This window comes from Pseudoliparis swirei, chromosome 7, assembly GCF_029220125.1.
Source record: "Pseudoliparis swirei isolate HS2019 ecotype Mariana Trench chromosome 7, NWPU_hadal_v1, whole genome shotgun sequence".
Taxonomy (NCBI): Eukaryota; Metazoa; Chordata; class Actinopteri; order Perciformes; family Liparidae; genus Pseudoliparis; species Pseudoliparis swirei.
In genome coordinates this window covers 14,649,505-14,671,627 of record NC_079394.1, presented here as the reverse complement: position 1 = coordinate 14,671,627, position 22,123 = coordinate 14,649,505, and the positions used below count along the sequence as shown (strand labels likewise).

Below are 22,123 nucleotides of genomic sequence, written 5' to 3'. Positions count from 1 at the left end.
CATTGTTTCTTGTTGCATTGTTTCTTGTCAAGTTATTATTTGAACATAATGATATATTTTTGAACTTCACAAAGTAGTTTGGTTGCCTAAACCTAACCAAATGTTAAGATTTATTTCATTAATGTGGCTATTTCCCCCCGTTGTCCCTGGGCAAGAAACATAGAATAATATTTATGCTAAGAAAATGAACACTGTGGAATAAAACAAAATAACACAAGGTTACAAATTGACAATATGATAACAACATCAGCAACAACCCACTTGTGCATTTCTGCACGCGCCATACAAGGCTAATATGAAACATTTGTAAAGTGGATTTTTGATTCGGAAACGTCGACATTCAATGTATTCGTGGTTTGCAGAAACGACAATACCAAAATGTTTTCCTGGCGACTGGGTTGAAATATTTTCGTCGATTTTGACTCACAAAGCAACTGATTAAAACTTTGAGATGTGGAGAAGAAATTCTCCTCACGGTAAGAATTTGCTTCTCTTTTTTTTGCCCCAATCATTTTTATTCCAAACAGAGAAGACACACATTCAGTGTTTGGAAAATAAATAAGAAAAAAGAGCAAATAGAGAAGTGTGAATATTGCAGTTGATGCAGCATCAACGAGATTGACAAAATGTGTCTTGTCTGATATTAAGAGGATCAGAATTCATTTTAGATCATTTAAATTAACCAGCTATATCCATTTCATAGGAGGAAGCCCTGGACTCCATTGTTCACAGTAACTGTAGTACCACGTTTACATATAAACATACTCATTGGTTTCCTCGTTCTGAAGTCGGAGAGGAGGGGGCGGCGTCCTGGACTAGGAGGTCGGAGGTCGCAGGTCGCGGCAGGAGTGGCAGCAGGCCTTGCTGTAGTACCAGTGGCTGCACAGGTTGACCTTCAGCGCCAGCAGGCAGTTGGTGGAGGGGCGATCCTGGCAGCTCTCATCTGGGACACATAGCACCAAACATTTCAATCTGGACCTGCAACCAGTTTGAAATAGTTCTTATTAAGAATTATGTTTTTAAAGAAAAAGCCTTTTTCAATTTCAGGTTAACATTTAATAATTCATGTCTATTTTATTTTATTTTGTACTTTATTGTATACTGGTTGTTGCATGTTTTGTTGTCAGAATCGATATTCCGCTTTAATGGCACTCTACATTCACTGTAGTTAACAGTAAATTATACTACTTTTCTTTGTGTCTTTCTTGCATTGTAAACAGTTGATTTGTGGCTGAAATAATATATTTGTTAACAATTTTGATAGAAGAAAAAAAGGAAACTCGCTGAGTGTGTCAATGCTTGTACAGCTATCTTTGTGAGGACCATTTTGAGTCGGTCCTCACTTCGGGACGGACCTTCAAAGTTTAGGACTTAGTTTTAAGGTTCTGGTTAGAATAAGGTTCAGGTGAAGGTTGGGGAGGGTCAGGCATTTAGTTGTAATGATTAAGGTTAGAGCATTAATTATGTTAATGAGTGTCCTCACGAAGTATAATAGTGAGCGTGTGTGTGTTTGTTCCTGTCTTCCTGCATTTGTGGGGTACAACAAATTCAAGGGGACCGAAAGGATGTCCCCACAAAGTGAACCATTTAAATGAGTTGCAAAGGCGCCCCTGACTGTAGAGCGGCAGGTGCTACCTGGCGGCTCGGTGGGGCAGGGCTGCAGAGTGCAGGTCTGCTTGGCCACCGGCTTGGTGAGGGGGTCACAGCCTCGGACCAGCTCCCTGCCCTGGTAACACTTGACGTCCCTCATCCTCACGCCCACACCACACGTCTTTGTGCACTGAGGTCACACAAAAAGAAACAAAGCCAGCTGATGAGCTGGAGGAAGTCTTTGTGGTGTCTTTGTGGTGTGTGCGCTGTGCGGACCTCACCTCAGACCAGGGGGTGGTGTACCATTTGAAGCACGGCCTCTCAAAGCAGGTGTTCTCCTCTTCGGGCCTCTCGCTGCCGCCGCAGGCCTCTTCGTCAAAGCTCTGGAACTTTCCTGCACTGATGCCGACGCACAGGATGAGCCTTCCCTTCATGCCGCGACCGCAGGTCGTGTTACACTACGGATAGAAAACAGAAAATGTAAACGCTGACTTTATGCTGGCTGTTTACATGTTACATTGTTTATTGTTATGTTGTTACTTGTTCTGTTGACATGTTACATTGTTTGTTATGTTACTTGTTCTGTTTACATGTTATATTGTTTATTGTTATGTTGTTACTTGTTCTGTTGACATGTTACATTGATTAGTGTTATGTTGTTACTTGTACACAAGTCATGATCTTTTTTCTAATTCAACTAAGTTGTTTTGTTGCCAAAACCTGGTGACTTTCCGGAAGACTTTCTCCCAGAACTGTTAAATAATCAATAACAGCTGATAAAAACTGTAGTTTATTCATCATTAGAATTCCCCAATATTTTAGAACCGACCAAATCAAAGAGGACCACTACATGTACACACTTGAAGGCAGCATCAGGACCTCACCCTCTCCCAGTCTTGGCTCAGCCAGTGTGGAGCACAGTCTCTCTCCCCACAGGGGTGAATGGCCAGCGGCTTGTCCTCCGCCGAGCACTGGTTCTCAGGCACCACGCGGCCCTCCGGCGCCTTGCAGTACACGTGGCGCGTCGTCTTCCCCTGGCCGCACAGGCCCGAGCACTGCGACAACAGGGTGGGGGGGGGGGGGGGGGGGGATGAGTCACCGTCAACAAAGTGTTGTACAATCTGGCTCTCACTGTTCGACGTCCGAGTCTCGTCACAAAAGATCGTTATCAAAAAACGCTGACGTCAGATCGGGTCGCCCTCACGTTGGATTCAATCTCATGAATGTCATGTAATGACGAGTCAGAGGAAATCTTGTCGCATTCATTTAATATCTGATCGTTCCGCTGAAGTTCAAGCTTCTTAATTACCTCATGTTCTAAGATAAGATAATCCTTTAGTGGTCCCACAGTGGGGAGATTTAAACCCAGTGGTTAACACACACTTTGAAAGAAAAACAAGAAGTGAATAAAACCATCGCACATTTTGGCCTCCAGCTGTTTGCTTTCCGGGTCACGGTGACTACTAAAGTCATGTAGCTCCGAAAATCCTGCAAAAGTCACCACAGTGAGAAAACGCAAAACAACCGTATATTATTATTTTGTACATGTTAAAAAAGGTGCTTAATACTACAAACACTGATTTACTGCAAAAACGGTTAATAAAGAGTAAGTCGTACATGGTGCTCACAGTTGGTATTTTTCTATTATAAAAAAACGCATTTCTGACTTTTTTCCTCCGTGGAAAGGAAAGTTCACATCCATCCATGTTTGTGCTGGTCGGACGCCACAGTTGTAAATAATAAGACGTGCGGGCTTCCAGACTCTTGACTCTGAATGGAACATCAAGAACTTCATTTGTCTGTGCAAAGCCATAAAAGAAATTCACTCGGTGGCTCTGAAGTGAAAAAGGAGGTGATCTTTTTAATGTTTTGGAACAAATCTAAAATGTAAGGAAAGAAAACCATAAATCCTTCAAAATGAACACAGTGACCCGATTGGAGGATGAAGACTACTCACGGGCCCCCACTCCGACATGGTCCATTGGCGCTCGCAGGGCGGACCGGTGCAGTTTTTGGCGTTGGGCGGTTTGGCGGTCGGGTCACACGGTCGGGTCTCGTAGGAGCAGCGGACGTCGCGGGTCACCTGGGCTCTGCGGCCGCATTTAGCCGGACACTGTGGAGGGAAGCACCGAGACACGAAGGTGAAGACGAGGGTCATCTCAAGCTGCTCCTCTGGACTCCTTCAATTAAGAGTCTTGAGGGATGGGTATCGTTTGGGTTTTTTCCGATACCGGTGCTAAACCGGTACTTTTAAAACGATACCGGTGCCTGAACCAATACTTTTTTTTAAACGCACAATGAGGACATTAAAAACCTCTTTGGCCATATTCCCTGTAAAAGCCGTTATCATGGCCTCACTGACAAAAAACGGATATCAGACTGTTAACATACACAATATATGTTCTCCATTATATGATATATATATATATATATATATATATTTATATTATCATGTGCAGACCTTATAGGGTTAATCATGTCACTGTTTTGATGGACAAAGAGAACAACCAACTAGAGGTACTGAAGATGACGTGACAAATAAAGTGTTGCTATTGATAGCGAGAGTTACACTGAAACAAAGTGATGCCCCACGTTCTTTATTTCTCCGTCATTATATTCCCGGTAACACCGGGTATACAGCCGGGACCGCTGGACATCAACACATCTGCTAGCAGACTGTCACGCTCGTAGCTCGTAGCTAGCGCTAGCTACGAGCTAGCTTAAACATGGTTATAATGGCTAATTTATTATTTGTTTGCCTACTTTTATGAATGCAAGACTTGCAATCAACGTTACGGTACTAATCTGAGTTAAGGCTGCTCTTTTATTCATCGGTCTCCATGTTTTCAAGGGGACCGGTGACGGTCTCCCCATCGCGCTCAGCCTGACGCTGGTGTGCTCGGCACCGGCCTCACGTAGTCACACACTGCGCATGCCTCCGCTCTCAAAGTTAAATATGAGAGGCTGTCGTAACCTGCTGACAGGGCGGAGTCACCAGAGAAGTTCAAAACAATATATATTTTTTTATTTCAATCGGCTCAGGCACCGAAAGGAAGCACCGAAATGTGCGTTGCGTTTTGATCCGGGTAGCATGTGGCACCGGTTCTCGGTACCCAACCCTATTTGAGAGCCTGAAGCGATATACAGGGTTCATACACATGATCACCAGTGGATTTCCATGACATTTCCATGACCTTTCCAGGACCTTCCCAGGACCTTCCCATGAATTTAAAACATTTTTATTTTTTTAAAGGTCATAGAAAGGTAATGGAAAAGTCCTGGATAGGTAATGGAAAGGTTATAAATGGCATGGAAAGGTCATGGAAATCCATGGTCAACTTGTGTATGAACCCTGCGTTATCTCCGGATCGCGCCGATCTTTTTTTTTACGGGTGCGGTCGCCGTATCACAGACGCCTCCGTACCTCTGTCCACTCGGCCACCTCCCACTGGGGGCCGCAGGCGGGGCTCTTGCATGGCCGCCGCTCCACGGGTCTCTCCAGGTCGGCGGCGGAGCAGAGGTCGCTGTACACCGAGCTGTCCAGGCCCGGCGAGATCATCTTCCAGCAGCGCACCTGACGGAACTGGAAGCCCTCGCCGCACGTCCGGGAACATTCGCTCCAGCTGCTCGCCTCCCACCTGGAACACCAGGGGGGTCCCGTTGACTTACAGGTTGAATGAGCCCCCCCCCCCCCTGCTTAAATGTCGCCCCCCCCTCCTGTACCTGGGCGGACACTCCCTCCCGATGCAGAAGTCGTGGACCGGCTCCGGTCGGGTCAGAGCGTCGCAGTACATGTCGTGCACCTCCACGCCGTCGAACCGGATGCACGTGACGAAGGACTTGGAGATGCCTGGAGACAATAAGCTAAGTCAGCATGGAAGATGTGTGTGTGTGTGTGTGTGTTTGTGTGCGTGTGTGTGTGTCTGTGTGTATCTGCCTATAGAGCAGGTCATGCTGCAGGGCTCCTGAGAGGAAAGTTTCCAGCGGTACATGTCGGCGACGCTCAGCTTCCGGTTCTTCTGGTAGATCCTCTGATTCCCCCTGTGACCACACACACACACACACACACTTTATAGTCTGTACGTATACCTGTCTGTCTACTGGTCTGTCTGCCTTATAGTCTGTATACCTGTCTCACTGCCTCTGGCTACGTCTCTGAGGATTCCTTCCTGTTCAAGTCCAGCAGGGTTCTACAGAGTCTGAACATCCAGGTTCAGAAAAGTGGACTTCTGCCTGAAGGACCTGATTCTGTTGGGTTTTGTAGGCTCACCTGGTTCTGTTGGATTCTATTGGCTCATCTGGTTCTGTAGGCTGACCTGGTTCTATTGGGTTCTGTATGCTCTCTTGGTTATATTGGGTTCTGTAGGCTCACCTGGTTCTGTTGGATTCTGTAGGCTCACCTGGTTCTATTGGGTTCTGTAGGCTCACCTGGTTCTGTTGGGTTCTGTAGGCTCACCTGGTTCTGTTGGCGCGTCCAGAGCTCCTCCCACCGCTGGGCACGGTCTTGTTCTGAAAGGACCCGTCTCCTCCGCTGTCGTTGCGTTTGCGGCCCAGCGTGAACTCCAGCGTGCCGTTGGCGCCGAGCGGCCCGCTCAGGTCCGCCTCCGCCGGTCCCACCTCCGACGAGTACAGATCGTCCCCCTCCGCCAGCAGCTGATTGGTCGAGATGTTGACGAGCAGCTCGTCAGGGCCAACCCGGCCATCCAGCAGGACCCTCCAAATGAGGTTCGGGGAGTCCGGCCCCGGGTCCAGGGGCCCACCGGCGGGGGCGGGGCTTACGGTGCTGCCCGTATGGCTGCTGTTTCCTTCTGATGGGTCGAAGAGGGAAGAAAACGGCAAGTTAACGACGGCTTGAAAGACTTGTGATCACCTTTTCTTAAAGAAATGTAAGAAAAATAATCCTGTGCTTTTATTTTGAAGGTCATATTTTAATCTGTTCACTCTCATTCGTGCTGCATTCACACCAAAGAGAAGCGAACTCTCACGTTACTTTACTCGCCGGACAATTTTAGATAATTCGTGCCAGAAGCGCCGGAGAGGGGGCGTGGCTTATCACCATGAGTTCATAACCACTATTATTTCTGCTTTATGCGTCGGAACATCTAACGTCCTTGTGTCTGGGCTCATACTATTAATATTATATATTTCCACAACAAGTATAAAGCAGAAATAGTGGTTATCTTTTCCGTGGTGGACGTCGGAAATGATAACTGTTTCCACGGAGATAAGCCACGCACCCTCTCCAGTGCAATGAAGCGAATGAACCACAAATAGTCGGGCGAATTAAAGGTAGAGAAGAATTTCCCCAGTCAATTAAAGTGTACATTATTATTTATTATAATTAATATGATTTATTAAGAGAAACAAATATTTTTAATTCATATTTATTGTGACAAAAAAGCTTTGGAGAAAGTTAACGTTATAACGTGCGTTTTGATCGTTCATTCAGTAATGAGGGTTATAATAAATCAAATTAAATGTATTTTAGTTATAATATTTGAGAAATTTACTTACATTACATTTATATAAATTTGTGTACAATATGTTTACACTGGAATAAACATAACAAATTAAAAACAGAGAGAGTTATTTAACTAAATGTTATAGTAACATTTATACATTATATGTATATATTACACAGTTTTAGTTACGAGCCTATGAAGGCAGCACGATGCTTTAAAAACACAGAGAGGAGGAGACGGGAAACGAGAGGAGGAAGACGAGGAGGAAGAGGAGGCCTTTCAACCACCTTCTCCTCCACCTCGTATCACCGGGCGAACGGGAAGCCATTACCGCTCGTGTGTGTGACGCCGACGTTTCACTGAGAAAAGAGAAAACACGAAAACTCTGAATTTTTCATCCGCCAAACGATCCGCTCTATGTGTCTGAGGCCTGAATAATGCAGAGCAGCGAGAGGGCCACACACACACACACACACAGATGTAATATCTGACCTATTTGTGTGCTCTGCCAATGGGCCTCATCTCTTTTTCGTTCTCTTGGTTCCACTTGTTTCGGGTCCGAGATACTTTTATTTTGGTGAATACGTGAAAAGGTGTATAAATTTGAGTTAGCGTAGATTTATTGAAGGACTACGTAACAATAAACTAGTAAACTATTAATAGTGCTGATGGAAGCAGCAACAATAACCAGGGACCTTTATTTAGTATGATAATACTCTATTATAAGGCTTTAGAAGAAGTGAAATGTGTTATCCATCGTTTTACAGCCACTCCTTTGAAATGTATCAAAAATCATACAGGTATCATACAGGTATCATACATGTATCATACAGGTATCATACAGGTATCGTACAGGTATCATACATGTATCATACAGGTATCATACATGTATCATACAGGTATCATACAGGTATCGTACAGGTATCATACATGTATCATACAGGTATCATACATGTATCGTACAGGTATCATACATGTATCATACAGGTATCATACAGGTATCATACATGTATCGTACAGGTATCATACATGTATCGTACAGGTATCATACAGGTATCATACATGTATCATACAGGTATCATACAGGTATCATACAGGTATCATACAGGTATCGTACAGGTATCATACATGTATCGTACAGGTATCATACAGGTATCGTACAGGTATCATACATGTATCATACAGGTATCGTACAGGTATCGTACAGGTATCGTACAGGTATCATACAGGTATCATACATGTATCGTACAGGTATCATACATGTATCGTACAGGTATCATACAGGTATCATACATGTATCGTACAGGTATCATACAGGTATCGTACAGGTATCATACAGGTATCATACATGTATCGTACAGGTATCATACATGTATCATACAGGTATCATACATGTATCATACATGTGTCATACATGTGTCATACATGTATCACACCTGTTCAGATCTCAGGTGCGACAACAGTCCTGACCTGTGACCTTTGGGGCGTCCAGGTCGCAGTCGATGGCCTCCGTCTCCTCGTACACCTCGTTGGTTTCTTGGCCCTTCGGCCCGTCGGCGCCCTCCGGCAGCGGCCGGCCCTCGGGTGCCGCCTGGTCGTAGACGCTGCCGTTGGTGGCCGGCGGTGCTCCGCCCACCTCCGCAGACACCTCCCCGGCCGAGGCGTCAGACCCGGTGTAGACGGGAGGATGCGGGATCGGCGGCATGGACTCCCGGAGGACGGTGTACTCATAGGTGATGTACGGCGTGTGGCCGCTCTGGTTCCACACCTGAGAGGAGAGTCCAGGGAGGGTTAGTTTCTATATATATACAAAAATGTATATACATATATATATATATGTATATATATATATGTATATATATATATACATATGTATATATAAAAAAGTATATTCATATAAATCTATCCATTAGGGCTGTGAAACGATTACAATTTTTAATCGGATTAATCACAGGTTTTTGTGGATTAATCATGATTAATCACATATTACCGATATTCTCGGTATATTTTGTGAGAACATAGAGATTTATGACAAAAGACGGATATATACATTTATACATTCTTCTATACAATGGTGCTGCAACTCAGCAGTTATTTAGCAGTTTTCTTCCATATGGAACATTAATACATCTTCATCCTAAACAGAATGTTTAACCCTCCTGTTACCTTTAGGGTCAATTTGACCCCATTCAATGTTTAATGTCGGTGTTCTTTGGGGTCAATTTGACCCCAGGCTGTTTTTCACTGTGTCAAACATATCAGAAATATCAACTTTTTATTTATTTAAAGGGCTATTTAGGTAGTCAACAAACAAACATAAAGTACCTCACACTTAAACTTGGGAAGCAATATTAATTCTAATAATTTTCTGGAGGTTTTAATTGCTGGGGTCAAATTGACCCCAGCGGGTAAAATATGTCAGTAAATATAAAGGTAACAGGAGGGTTAAGCAGAGCATTTTTCTTGTTTGTCAACCATTAACTCCACCATGATACAATCTAAAGGTGGACAGATTGACAAGTGACTTTTTTTGCTCGGTCCCGATGCGCGCACGGAGCTCTGTGGCGCGCGAGACGGAGATCGATAAGTGTTAACGCGAAGAGACAGAAATGACATGCTGCTGTGGAGATACGATCAACAACAGACGTTTAGTTTAATAAAAGAACAAAGATGTGCTATAGAGAACATGTCAGGGGGCGGGCCAATCTTTTTAATGTCATGCGATCTACCGACACTACGCCGCGATCGACTGGCAGGTCGCGATCGACGTGTTGAGACCCTGATCTACAGGAAGTAAAAGTCGTAACAAGGTTTCCGGAGGTGAACCTGCGGAAGGATCATTACCGATGAACAGACCGTCTGCATGAGAGCGGACAGAGTTCAGATTGAATTGGTGTATTGGAAGCTCATTTTGCAAGTGACTTTCTTTTCGTCCCGACGACCAACAACAGACGGATTGGAAGCTCATTCTGCGCATGCGTTAAATGCGTTAAAAAAAAATAACTAGTTAAACCTGTAATTGGATTAACTGAGTGAACGCGTTATTTTTCACAGCACTACTATCCATATACAAATGTATACATATAAATATATATAAATAATACATTTAAATAATAAAATAAAAATTATATATACTGGCTTCAGACCAGTAATAGGACCAAAGCGGCATAAAGTGTAATAATAGATGTCACAATGATACTTGAAAAAAGTAGTTTTATGAATATGTATGTTTAAATATGCAAATGAGGCATTAAACAGACAAAGTAGTAAAATAAATTGTATTTCTCAGAGAGAAGACGTTCTAGGTAAAACTAGCGATAAAGTTAAAGTCGCCCATCCAGCATAGAATAGAGACGGACGTATCCTCTCCTCTCCTCGTGTCCTTACCTTTCACAATAAAAGCTTGAGACACACACACGTCATCACTAGCTGGGCGTACCAGAATGTTGACGGCCTGGTCGATGGGCCCTTTAGCCACGATGTACTCGATGCCCGTCTCGTACACGTCCATGGGCCGGCGGTACTTGAACACACCGCCCGCCGCGTGGAAGTTCTGAGGGCTGTCCACCTTGTAGGCGCCGTTGAAGAAGAAGTTTCCTGCCTGGTCGGTGACGGCTGGGAGGAGACGATGAACATTCATCAGGAAGAGCGTTACTGTGTGTGTGTGTGTGTGTGTGTATGTGTGCGCGCGTGTGTGTGTGCGTGTGCGTATGTGTGTGTATTTTTGTATGTGGTGAAATGAAGGGAAATGAATGTGTGTGTGAATATATGTGAAATGAAGGGATATGATTGTGTGTGTGTGTGTGTGTGTGTGTTTATGTGTGTGTGGGCGTGTGCTTTTGAGTGTGTGTACCCAGCACGTCAGCAGATTTCTTCCTCTCGATGATCTGGATGTCCCATGATCCTTCAGGGATCTGAGTGATGAAAGAGTAACCTTGACGACAGAAAGTAGAAAGTGTGTTTTTATGTTATTATATTTTGTTAATTTAACCAAAACGTTTATTCTGACTGATATTACAGTTTTTTTCAATCGCTAACAAGCGCTTACCCATACTTCAGATACTTTTTCTAAACTCTTAACACAGACTCACACCTACAAAGCACAACTGGCCAAATGGATAATTTTCTTGTCAAAAGCACATTTTGTTAAATATATACTAACTCTTCATTTCAGAATAGAACACATCTTTTTCTGCAGACACTAACTTTACCAAAACACTGGAAATCTGACTCAAAATGAAATTATTCTGTCAAAGAATAACTCTTGTTTTCACTTCACAAGGTCCTTCCAGTCAATCAAAGTTCACCAGGTTTCAAAACACTGGCTGTTGCTGACATTACAACAACTGCATACACTTTTATGTTTAAGTTTTACAGGTATTTGCATGCAAAACATGTAATCCACTGTTTTGACACTACATTTCTTGGTTGGGAACTGTATGTCCACATGTAATATTCACATTCAAAAGCATTCCAGTAAAAACCAAATCAGTTTTTTTCTCTTTCCTGTTTACTACAGGAGGTACAGTATAAATACTGTTTACAGTATGATGGAACAGAAAAAAGTTTTACAGTATTGCTTACAGTGAACAAAATATCCAAGAAACACACAAGAGCATTCTGAACAAAAGAACAACGGCAACAAGCCCAGATAAAAAGGGGGGGAACTATTGTTCCTTTAAAAAAGTTCAATCCAAACTGTTTAGTTTTTTTAATTGATTTTTTTTACAAATAAACCGTTTTGGGGCAACGGCTGCAATAGAACAACATTGGGTTAGTCAATGTCGGCGGTGTCTGTGTGATCAACATCTCAACCTGTCATAATCGAAACTTAAATTCTAATCCAAAACTTGCAAAAACATATTTCTCAAAAACATTCCAAACGTACCTACCATCAGGAGGAGATGGGGAATCAATTGTTTGTTTATTATCAGCTGAGATATATTGTTTTATAACTGATATCATTGCAGAACAGGTTTTGAGACTGTATCTAAGGTTTGGAATATTGTGTTTGCCATTGTGGGATGTTGTGTGTTAACATTCGTAAATAATACAAAAACAATCCATCGTTTTGTTGAGAGGTATATATAGCTTGTCTGTTAAGAAAATGTAAGCATTGTGAAAATGTGTTCACTGACTGCATATTGTTTGAAAACGACATGAAATGTGTGAATGGTACGGCCACAAAACACCGATGCTGTGCTAAATGTGTTTAGAGTTTTGAAAATGTGACCACTGATTGGACAAACGCTTGGTAGCGCCTGAAAAAAACTGGAATGACTAATTAAATTCACTATATATTTTCGGTGTATATCAGATATAGAGATAGTCAATGCATATCTAGTAATGTGTGTATACATCTCTCTCTCTCTCTCAATATATATATATATATATATACGTTTATATGTGTAAATATATATTTTTATGTATATATAAAAGTATGTATTCATAGATATCTTTATGTATATTTTTATATATATATATCTGTATATATATATACATATATACACTACCGTTCAAAAGTTTGGGATCACCCAGACAATTTCGTGTCTTCCATGAAAAATCACACTTTTATTTATCAAATGAATATAAAATATAGTCAAGACATTGACAAGGTTAGAAATAATGATTAATATTTGAAATATTAATTTTGTTCTACAAACTTCAAGCTCAAAGGAAGGCCAGTTGTATAGTTTATATCACCAGCATAACTGTTTTCAGCTGTGCTAACATAATTGCACGGGTTTTCTAATCAGACATTAGTCTTCTAAGGCGATTAGCAAACACAATGTACCATTAGAACACTGGAGTGATAGTTGCTGTAAAAGGGCCTCTATACACCTATGGAGATATTTCATTAGAAACCAGACACTTCCACCTAGAATAGTCATTTACCACATTAACAATGTAGAGAGTGTATTTCTGATTAATGTAATGTTATCTTTGTTGAAAAAACAGTGCTTTTCTTTGAAAAATAAGGTCATTTCTAAGTGATCCCAAACTTTTGAATGGTAGTGTATATACAGGACTGTCTCAGAAAATTAGAATATTGTGATAAAGTTCTTTATTTTCTGTAATGCAATTAAAAAAACAAAAATGTCATGCATTCTGGATTCATTACAAATCAACTGAAATATTGCAAGCCTTTTATTCTTTTAATATTGCTGATTATGGCTTACAGCTTAAGAAAACTCTAAAATCCTATCTCATAAAATTAGAATATTTCCTCAGACCAAGTAAAAAAAAAGATTTATAACAGCAAAACAAAATCAAACATTTGAAAATGTGTTTCCAGGTGTTTCGAGTTAATTAGACGATTCAAGTGATTTGTTTAATACCCTACTAGTATACTTTTTCATGATATTCTAATATTTAGAAATAGGATATTTGAGTTTTCTTAAGCTGTAAGCCATAATCAGCAATATTAAAAGAATAAAAGGCTTGCAATATTTCAGTTGATTTGTAATGAATCCAGAATGCATGACATTTTTGTTTTTTAAATTTCATTACAGAAAATAAAGAACTTCATCACAATATTCTAATTTTCTGAGACAGTCCTGTATATATATATATATATATATATATATTTATGGGACGACTTACCCAGACTCGTGGCCCCCTTGTGGAGGTTCCCGGTAACGCGGCTGCAGCTGCTGCCGTCTCCCTGACAGACGCCGCACTTATCCAACGTGTTGGAGGAGAACAGCACGCCGTCGCACCCGATTGGCTAAGCGGCCGGAAGCAGGAAGTTGCGAAGCAGGAAGTGGAAGATGAAATAATATATGAAAATAAACATCGACTGTAAATTACGAATGCATGAGAACATCATAAGTATAAAAGAGATGGCCGTGATGTTTCTAAAAATGTACATCTTTTATTCATGTTTATATTTATTTGTTGTTTTTAATTATTCATGTCTCACGTTTCAACGTTTAAATCTCTGGTTAGAGAAACATCAATAAAGGGAACGTCGTCCACCTAGTATGTCCAATCAGTGTTGATGAGGTCATGTAGTCGTTCGAGGTCATAAGGTCACAGCTTTCCCTTTCATGAGTTCTTCAAATGAAGGGGCGTGTGTGTGTGTTTGTGTGTGTTTATGTGTGTGTGCAATGAAGGGATATGAGTGTGTTAGTGTCTGTGTGTGTGTGTGTTTGTGTGTGTGTGTGGAATGAAGGAATATTTATGTGTGTGTGTGTGAAATGAAGGGATATGTATGTGTGTGTTTGTGTGTGTGTGCGTGTGTATCTGTGTGTGAAATGAAGGGATATGAGTGTGTGTGTGTGTGTCTGTGTGTAAAATGAAGAGATATTAATATGTATGTGTGTGTGTGTGTCTGTGTGTGTGAAATGAATGGATTAGAATGTGTGTGTGTGTGTGTAAAACGAAGGCATGTGAATATGTGTGTGTGTCTGTGTATGTGTGTGTGTGTGTGTGTGTGTGTGTGTGTGTGTGAAATGAAGGCATATGAATAGTGTGGATGTATCTGCATTATTTACAGCCTCAGAAAACAAACAACAACAACACCTGTTTGTAACACAGGGCATCAGACAGAAGAGCCCACATGAGAAGTGGCAAACGGTGAGGTAGATGATGATGATGATGATGATGAGGAGGAGGAGGAGGAGGAAGCTGCACTCACCTCACACTTACCGTCCACGCAGACGCCGCGGTAGCTGCTGTACTTGCAGGACGTGCCGTCGCGCGCCGCCACCATCAGCTGCCGCTGGCCGTCGGTGGTGGTGCAGTGGAGGTCGCACGGGTTACTGGAGATGTGGACGTAGTCGTCTAGGGTTTGGTTTAATGGAAATAAATATATAAAAATCTATATTGTACATATGTATTTATATGTGTAAATATATGTTATTATACATATGTAAATATAGATTTTAATATATATATATATATATATAAATATATATTTATATAAACATGTATATATTTATATATATATAGAAATATTTATATTTAAATATATTTACGTATATAAATAAATATATATAACAACATTTTCATATATATATATAAATATATTTACGTTTATAAATAAATACACTGTGCAATAAGTTATTCTGTCTGTATTTATAATATTTCAGTTATTGTCGATTCTTTACTGTTTTTAATGACTGTTTGTTGTGCTTATTTAGAATAGAATATACACTTTTATTAATCTATTAGCACCCATCAACCCATTTATTAAGGGTGAGCAGTGGCAGGGGCAGCCGGGAAGCGAAGGAAGGGGGTTCAGTTCAGTGCCTTGCTCAAGGACACTTCTTGCACTAATGGGGGGGGCGGGATCGAACCCACAACCCTGCGGTTGCAGGACGGCCCTCTTACCCCACTGAGCTAAAGCCGCCCCAAAATACTTGTACTTAGAAGGGTTAATACTCATGAATGATAACTAATGAGCAGGGGACTCCTGGGTTTCCTCGTCGCTCATCCATCCTTTAGTTTCAAGAGACTCAATAACGAGGTATTCATGGACACCACAGACGGGTCTAAAGAAGTCTTTTTAAAGACGCTATACTGCTTGGACCTGGTTTGGACCTCCTCCCCTCCGGAGGGTTCAACGGACTAAGGAGGTGAGTGAGTACCGGGGTACAGAGGCTTCCACTGGTAGTTCCTCCCATTGTACATCTGTGAGTTGAAGGACCAGCACTGCTCCTCCCTGAAGCTCCTCCCACTGGCAGGACATTCCTGCAGAGACAGACCATTAAAAGTCTCTTTCACACTTGTACAGAATACGTTACACAAATAAATTCTCCTTAAGCGTTTATTTGTGCAGGGGATGGTCCCCACCCCCCCAAGCCCCGCCCGGCTTTACTTTCACACAGCTGCGTACGGTCACGCCCTCGGAGGCCCGCTGGCATCAAACGGCACGTTTGTTTTAATAAAGATGTGAAATGAAGTGACGAGGACACCGTGACTCACTTCGGTGTTGCAGAGGTGATATTTCTTGGCCGTTCCCGTACACGTCATGTTGTCTTTCCCGGCTGCAACTTTCTTTCTTTGGACAGAAAACAAGCATTTTGGAGAAGTAACAGCATATTTATTTCAAAAAGTGTCCCTATCTACACACCTAATCCATCAACATGTGTCTGTCAAGTTCAGAACAATATAATTTTAACTTCTAAGCGTGTGAACGAGCGCCTGTATGTGTGTATGTGTGTGTGTGTGTGTGTGTGTGTGTGTGTGTGTGTGTGTGTGTGTGTGTAGACGCTTGTTTTTAGTACACTGTGAGGACCTATTCCCATCTGAGGACACCAAGCTGGTCCCCGCATGGTTAGACTTCAATTACACGGTTTAAGACCTTATTTTGCCCTTTTACTGAGAGTTAGATGAGATTATCGATGAGTGGCGTCCATCTTAGTCCCGTTAAGGTTCTGGTAAAGACATAAGTAGTCTTATGGCTTTGTGTGTACAGTGTGTGAAACCCTCTGCAGGTGAACAGAAGATGCTTTTTTAAAATACTGTATGCAATGAAAAGAAAAAGAAAAAAACATGATTACATTTAAAGAACTACGTGTGTGTGTGTGTGTGTGTGTGTGTGTGTGTGTGTGTGTGTGTGTGTGTGTGTGTGTGTGTGTGTGTGTGTGTGTGTGTGCAGACTGACCTCTGTTTGAGGCAGTGTCTCTCCTGTGACACCACCCCCCCTCCACAGGCCCGAGTGCAGGCCGTCCACTTGGCCCACTCGCCCCACCAGTATGTGGTCACCTCCAGCTCCTCCTCCAGACTGTTGGACGCCACGCCGTCCTCCTGAAAACACACACACACACGCACACACACACACACACACACACACACACACACACACACAGTAGTTGCATTATTCACAGCGGTTTGTAGTTACATCTGAATCTGACAGAATTATGCAACAGACACAGCTCACATCGTGAACGTGTACTGCACACGGACATGTGTTGTTTTTCAGCTGTAAACTAAATGATGTAATAACTATATAAAAAATATAAAAACAGCAATTACTGTTTTTAATCCTTCTTGCAGAGACTGGCTCAATCTTTTGGGATGACTATCTTTTTCAAGCATCTAAATCTTGAGATCCGCTATAATGTATTTTGAACCCGAGCTAACGTAAGTCTACAAACTAGAGTTAGCGTAGCGCCGCCACTCAGTGACTGACCCCTCAACTGGATGCTGCTCAGGACCACCACGGTGCTCCACGAATTTCAGGTCCACTTCAGGGTAAAGTCCACCATCTCAAATAAACCCTGTGTGGATGAAGTGCTTCCCGAATTCACTCGGATCCATTCAAAGATGGCGGCACATTGCCAAAACCCAACCGTGAGCTGCGGGGCTTGTTTGTTAACCTCTCTGACTGTACAACTCAAAGACCTTTTTTTTAATTTACTTTATTTACTAGGTACTAGTATTTTATTTCTGTGATGCTTCTACTTTTACTAAAGTAAAACATCTGAGTAAAAGTGTATTTTGTACGAGCAATTGTTGTAGTATTTGAAACAATCTAGTAACTGTTGTAGTCCGGGTCGGGGCAGTCTAGTATCTGTAGTCCGGGTCGGGGCAGACTAGTATCTGTAGTCCGGGTCAGGGCAGACTAGTATCTGTAGTCCGGGTCGAGGCAGTGTAGTATCTGTAGTCCGGGTCGGGGCAGACTAGTATCTGTAGTCCGGGTCGGGGCAGTCTAGTATCTGTAGTCCGGGTCAGGGCAGACTAGTTTCTGTAGTCCGGGTCGGGGCAGTAGCGGCGTCCCGGTGGATGAGCGTCACGGCGTTTTGTTCTGACGGTCCAGCGTGTGAACACATTCCTGATGTGCAGCAGCAGCTTTTGTTTCGGGCAGCGTCCCATTTCGCTCAGACAGATTCATCAGAGCTGGAATGTGCACTGAGCTCCTCGTGGAGGTGTGAGACAGAGCAGCTGTGGAGAGGGGCGAGAGACACTGGACATACCAGACAGAGAGCGTCAGAGAGAGAGAGACAGACGGCTGCAGAGAGAGTGAGACAGGGAAGCATTATGGGAGACAGAGAGAAGCCCATTGATTGGTCGACTGTCTGGTTTAGAGTTTCAAGATTTACACTTTGCATGTTGTTTTGTTTATTTGTTGAAATTCTTAGTTCCATGGATATAAATATATATATATATATTTACATATATATATTAATATACGTACACTCATTTCTGTAGTTTCCCATAATACATTTTTGCCCAAGGTTACAATCCAGTCGGTTGATCTTGCCACATTGGCTACATACTCTACTATTTTATTGCCTTGGAGATCCCCTCTGGCTTATATTACATTACATTATATTACATTATATGTATAGATATAAACAGTATATTTACATATATATTTATATATATATATATATATAAATGCATTTTATATAAATATATACAGTATATATATAAATATATTTATACATACATATATTTATTAGGGCTGTGAAACGATTAAAAATTGTAATCAGGTTAATCACAGGTTTCTGTGGATTAATCATGATTAATCCCATATACACATTCAGGGTTTTTCCTGGGTCAAAATGGGTCTTCGGTGCTCCCAAAAAATGAACCGTCTGTTCATTGAGTGAGTGATCAGCAGCTGGCCGCTCGGTCCATTCGCGCACCTCACAGTTGCGTGTTGATCAGACAAGAAGACACGCTTATCAACTCCAGTGTTTCCCCTCCTATTATAACAGGGGGAAATCTCCACCCGTCACCGTGTAATTTTCGTTCCCCCCCCCCCCCCCCGTCAACAATTCTCGGCTCGCGCGACAGAGCGAGGTGCGCGCCGGCATCGAAGGCATCGAAGCTCTGCGGCGACCGCGATCGACATATTGAGCACCCCTGCATTAAAACATTAAAGAGCCGAGAGTCTCACGCTCAATGCGTGACACTTGAGAGCCCTGCATTGCTCACCAGTGCGCGCGCCAGCATCGGAGCTCTGCCCGAGCCGAGAGAAGAGTTGTTGGGGGGGTGCAAGTGACTTTTTTTCGTCCCGATGTCCGCGCACACGCCGGCATCCGAGCTCTGCGGCGCGCGAGATGGAGATCGGAGTCGTGTTAACGCGCCACGTAGAGACAGAATAACATGCTGCTGGAGTGACGACCAACAACAGACGGATTGGAAGCTCATTCTGCGCATGCGTTAAAAGAAAATAACTAGTTAAGCCTGTAATTTAATTAACTGAGTTAACGCGTTATTTTTCACAGCACTAATATTTATATATAAAACTATATATTTATAAATAAATTCACTGCAATACAATTTACAGAGCAATATTTTCGTAGTAATATAGAAACACATTTATTGATGCATGAATGTGTCCACCACTTTAATGTTGGTAAATGTGGCACTCATTTTAATTATAAAATATAATCTATATAATTAGTATAGTTTATTTATGTATGAATATTTGTATTAATTAATTAATTGAAGCAACTTAAGTTATCAGATGTAAAGATAAACGTTAACTTTGGGAGGCCGGCCTGCTGGAAGACAGATGGTGAGGTCACATGACAGCAATGTTTCAGCCAATCACAAGAGGCGGCTGTGTATTGTGTACCTGCAGCCGCCTGGCGGACGGGTTCGCCACAGACACGACTAGCGCCAGCAGCCCCAGCAGCACCAGAACCGTCTCCCAGAACTGTTCCCACGACCACACCCGCATCCTGTCAGTCAGAGACACGGAGACACTGAATATGTGGATGAAACGACACAGAAGAGACGGTTCTGGTACTGAAGCTTAACCTCGTACAACATGACATGTGAGTGTTCCCCTGGTGGTCAGGAGAGAGAATGCAGCTTTAACACATGAAGCATATACTTCTATACAACCAAAGGAGTCGCCCCCTGGTGTTCAGGAGAGAGAATGCAGCTTTAAGACTCCTCAGCTTTGATTTTACTTTTCATACATGTACATAATTTCCAGGATGAAAGACTTGTCCTCTTTTGGAACACACTGATGGACCAGGACTTGATTGTAAAACCATCAGGATGACTTCAACAAAGAGAGACATGTTACACTGTGATGTTTCAGCCTAAATCGGCCTTGTGTGGGTCATGAAAGTCGGAAACCTCTGAAACACTCAAAACTCAGACCGCCGTCACACCTCGATGCTTTTCACCAAACACAGAGTAGCTGACGTGGTGATTGATGGAGGTACAGCAGCCGGTGATGAGTCGTTAACAAAGGCGGAGGAGCATCGAGGGAACTGTCATGACCACTAATGAGTTCTCGTGGCAATAATGACCCCCGTCCAGGCGCTCCTGTGGATGAAAGCATGTTGCGGATACGTTTTCACACATCCTTTCCAAACTGCTGCTCCTCAGCTTCCAAACCCACAGAAGGAGTTGGAACTTTTTTTCTTTTTCTTTTTGTGGTCGTAATATTTCCTTCCGCGCGCTCTGCAGGGAAATCCCTCACCTCCAAGAACATCTGTGGTTGTTTAGGAGGGGATACCTGAAGAGCTGCTGCCGTCATGCGGTCCTGGACATCAGAATCGATCCAAGAACCCAGCCGACAGCGGACACACCCAACAGGTGCAGGAGTAGCTGCAATGGTTGCTGCACCGGTCCCTGATTCAACTAATAAAACCTGCATCTTGGTGCTCTGATGAACGTATTGGTACTGAAATATGTAATATATCCTTATTTTAAAGAGGACAACGGTCCAATGAACTCACATCCAGAGGGTCACATACCAAGGCTCGGTCAGTCGTGATTAAAGCAGATCCAATCAGAGTGAGACTCAAACCGCCACCATGTTACATGGTTTAGTCCATGTTGAGTTAACCACGACCACCATTAACCGCATGTTATTATGTAAACCACGGTAGTTCAACGTGTAACAATACAACACGTGCAACAATGTAACACATATAAGGTTACACATGCAACAACGTTAAACAATGTAACACATGTACCAGTGTAACAATGTAACATGTGTGACAATGTAAGACATGTAACACATATACATACATGTATGTATATATATATATACATATATGTAAAAGTAATTGTATAAAAACATATATTTATTCAAATATATATATATATATTTAAGTTCATATATAAATACATATTTATATATATATATACATATTTGAATGAATAAATATATTTATTTCTATATATATATATATTTAAGTAAAAATATAAAAACATATATATATATATATATTGAAATGAATATATATATATATATATATTGAAATGAATATATATATATATATATATTGAAATAAATAAATATATATATATATACAGGACTGTCTCAGAAAATTAGAATATTGTGATAAAGTTCTTTATTTTCTGTAATGCAATTAAAAAAACAAAAATGTCATGCATTCTGGATTCATTACAAATCAACTGAAATATTGCAAGCCTTTTATTCTTTTAATATTGCTGATTATGGCTTACAGCTTAAGAAAACTCTAAAATCCTATCTCATAAAATTTTAATATTTCCTCAGACCAAGTAAAAAAAAAGATTTATAACAGCTGAGTGTTTGTCAAGGCTCAGGAAACCCTTGCAGGTGTTTCGAGTTAATTAGACAATTCAAGTGATTTGTTTAATACCCTACTAGTATACTTTTTCATGATATTCTAATATTTAGAGATAGGTTATTTTAGTTTTCTTAAGCTGTAAGCCATAATCAGCTATATTAAAGAATAAAAGGCTTGCAATATTTCAGTTGATTTGTAATGAATCCAGAATGCATGACATTTTTGTTTTTTTAATTGCATTACAGAAAATAAAGAACTTCATCACAATATTCTAATTTTCTGAGACAGTCCTGTATATCCACGCTTCAAAAGCAACCTGCTGTCAGGCTTCCAGGCGCGTGGAGGAAGAAGCCAGTGGAACACATCGGCAGCTTGACTCATCTTTCCCCCGACAATGAACGCTCGCCGCGCTCCACGCCAGCGTGGAGGCGGCGGCGTTGGGTATGTGAGTGTGCTGGCAGTGCACGGCCGCCTGGCGCCTGCAGGTGGAGAGCGACACAGACGGGCTGTTGAGAGGCCTGCAGGTATTGGAGCCGGGGAGCCGCAGGGCGGAGGGCCCGTGGGAAAGTTAAACAAGCTGGAAGCACCAAGGTA

At 42.0% G+C, this 22,123-nt stretch overlaps 1 protein-coding gene across 1 annotated transcript; it reads right to left on the bottom strand.

Annotated features, from left to right (window-relative positions):
* Window positions 1–815: 815 nt before the first annotated feature.
* adamtsl2 (ADAMTS-like 2) lies at window positions 816–19,692 on the bottom strand. The gene is made up of 18 exons (XM_056419378.1): window positions 19,588–19,692; window positions 16,663–16,805; window positions 15,981–16,056; window positions 15,644–15,746; window positions 14,692–14,837; window positions 13,656–13,779; window positions 10,906–10,986; window positions 10,492–10,667; window positions 8,523–8,820; window positions 6,047–6,398; window positions 5,528–5,631; window positions 5,314–5,440; window positions 5,015–5,228; window positions 3,548–3,703; window positions 2,475–2,645; window positions 1,872–2,048; window positions 1,636–1,780; window positions 816–943 (listed from the first exon to the last, which is right to left on the bottom strand). The coding sequence occupies exons 1-18, from the start codon at window positions 19,690–19,692 to the stop codon at window positions 816–818; spliced, it is 2,826 nt and encodes a 941-aa protein (XP_056275353.1).
* Window positions 19,693–22,123: the final 2,431 nt, after the last annotated feature.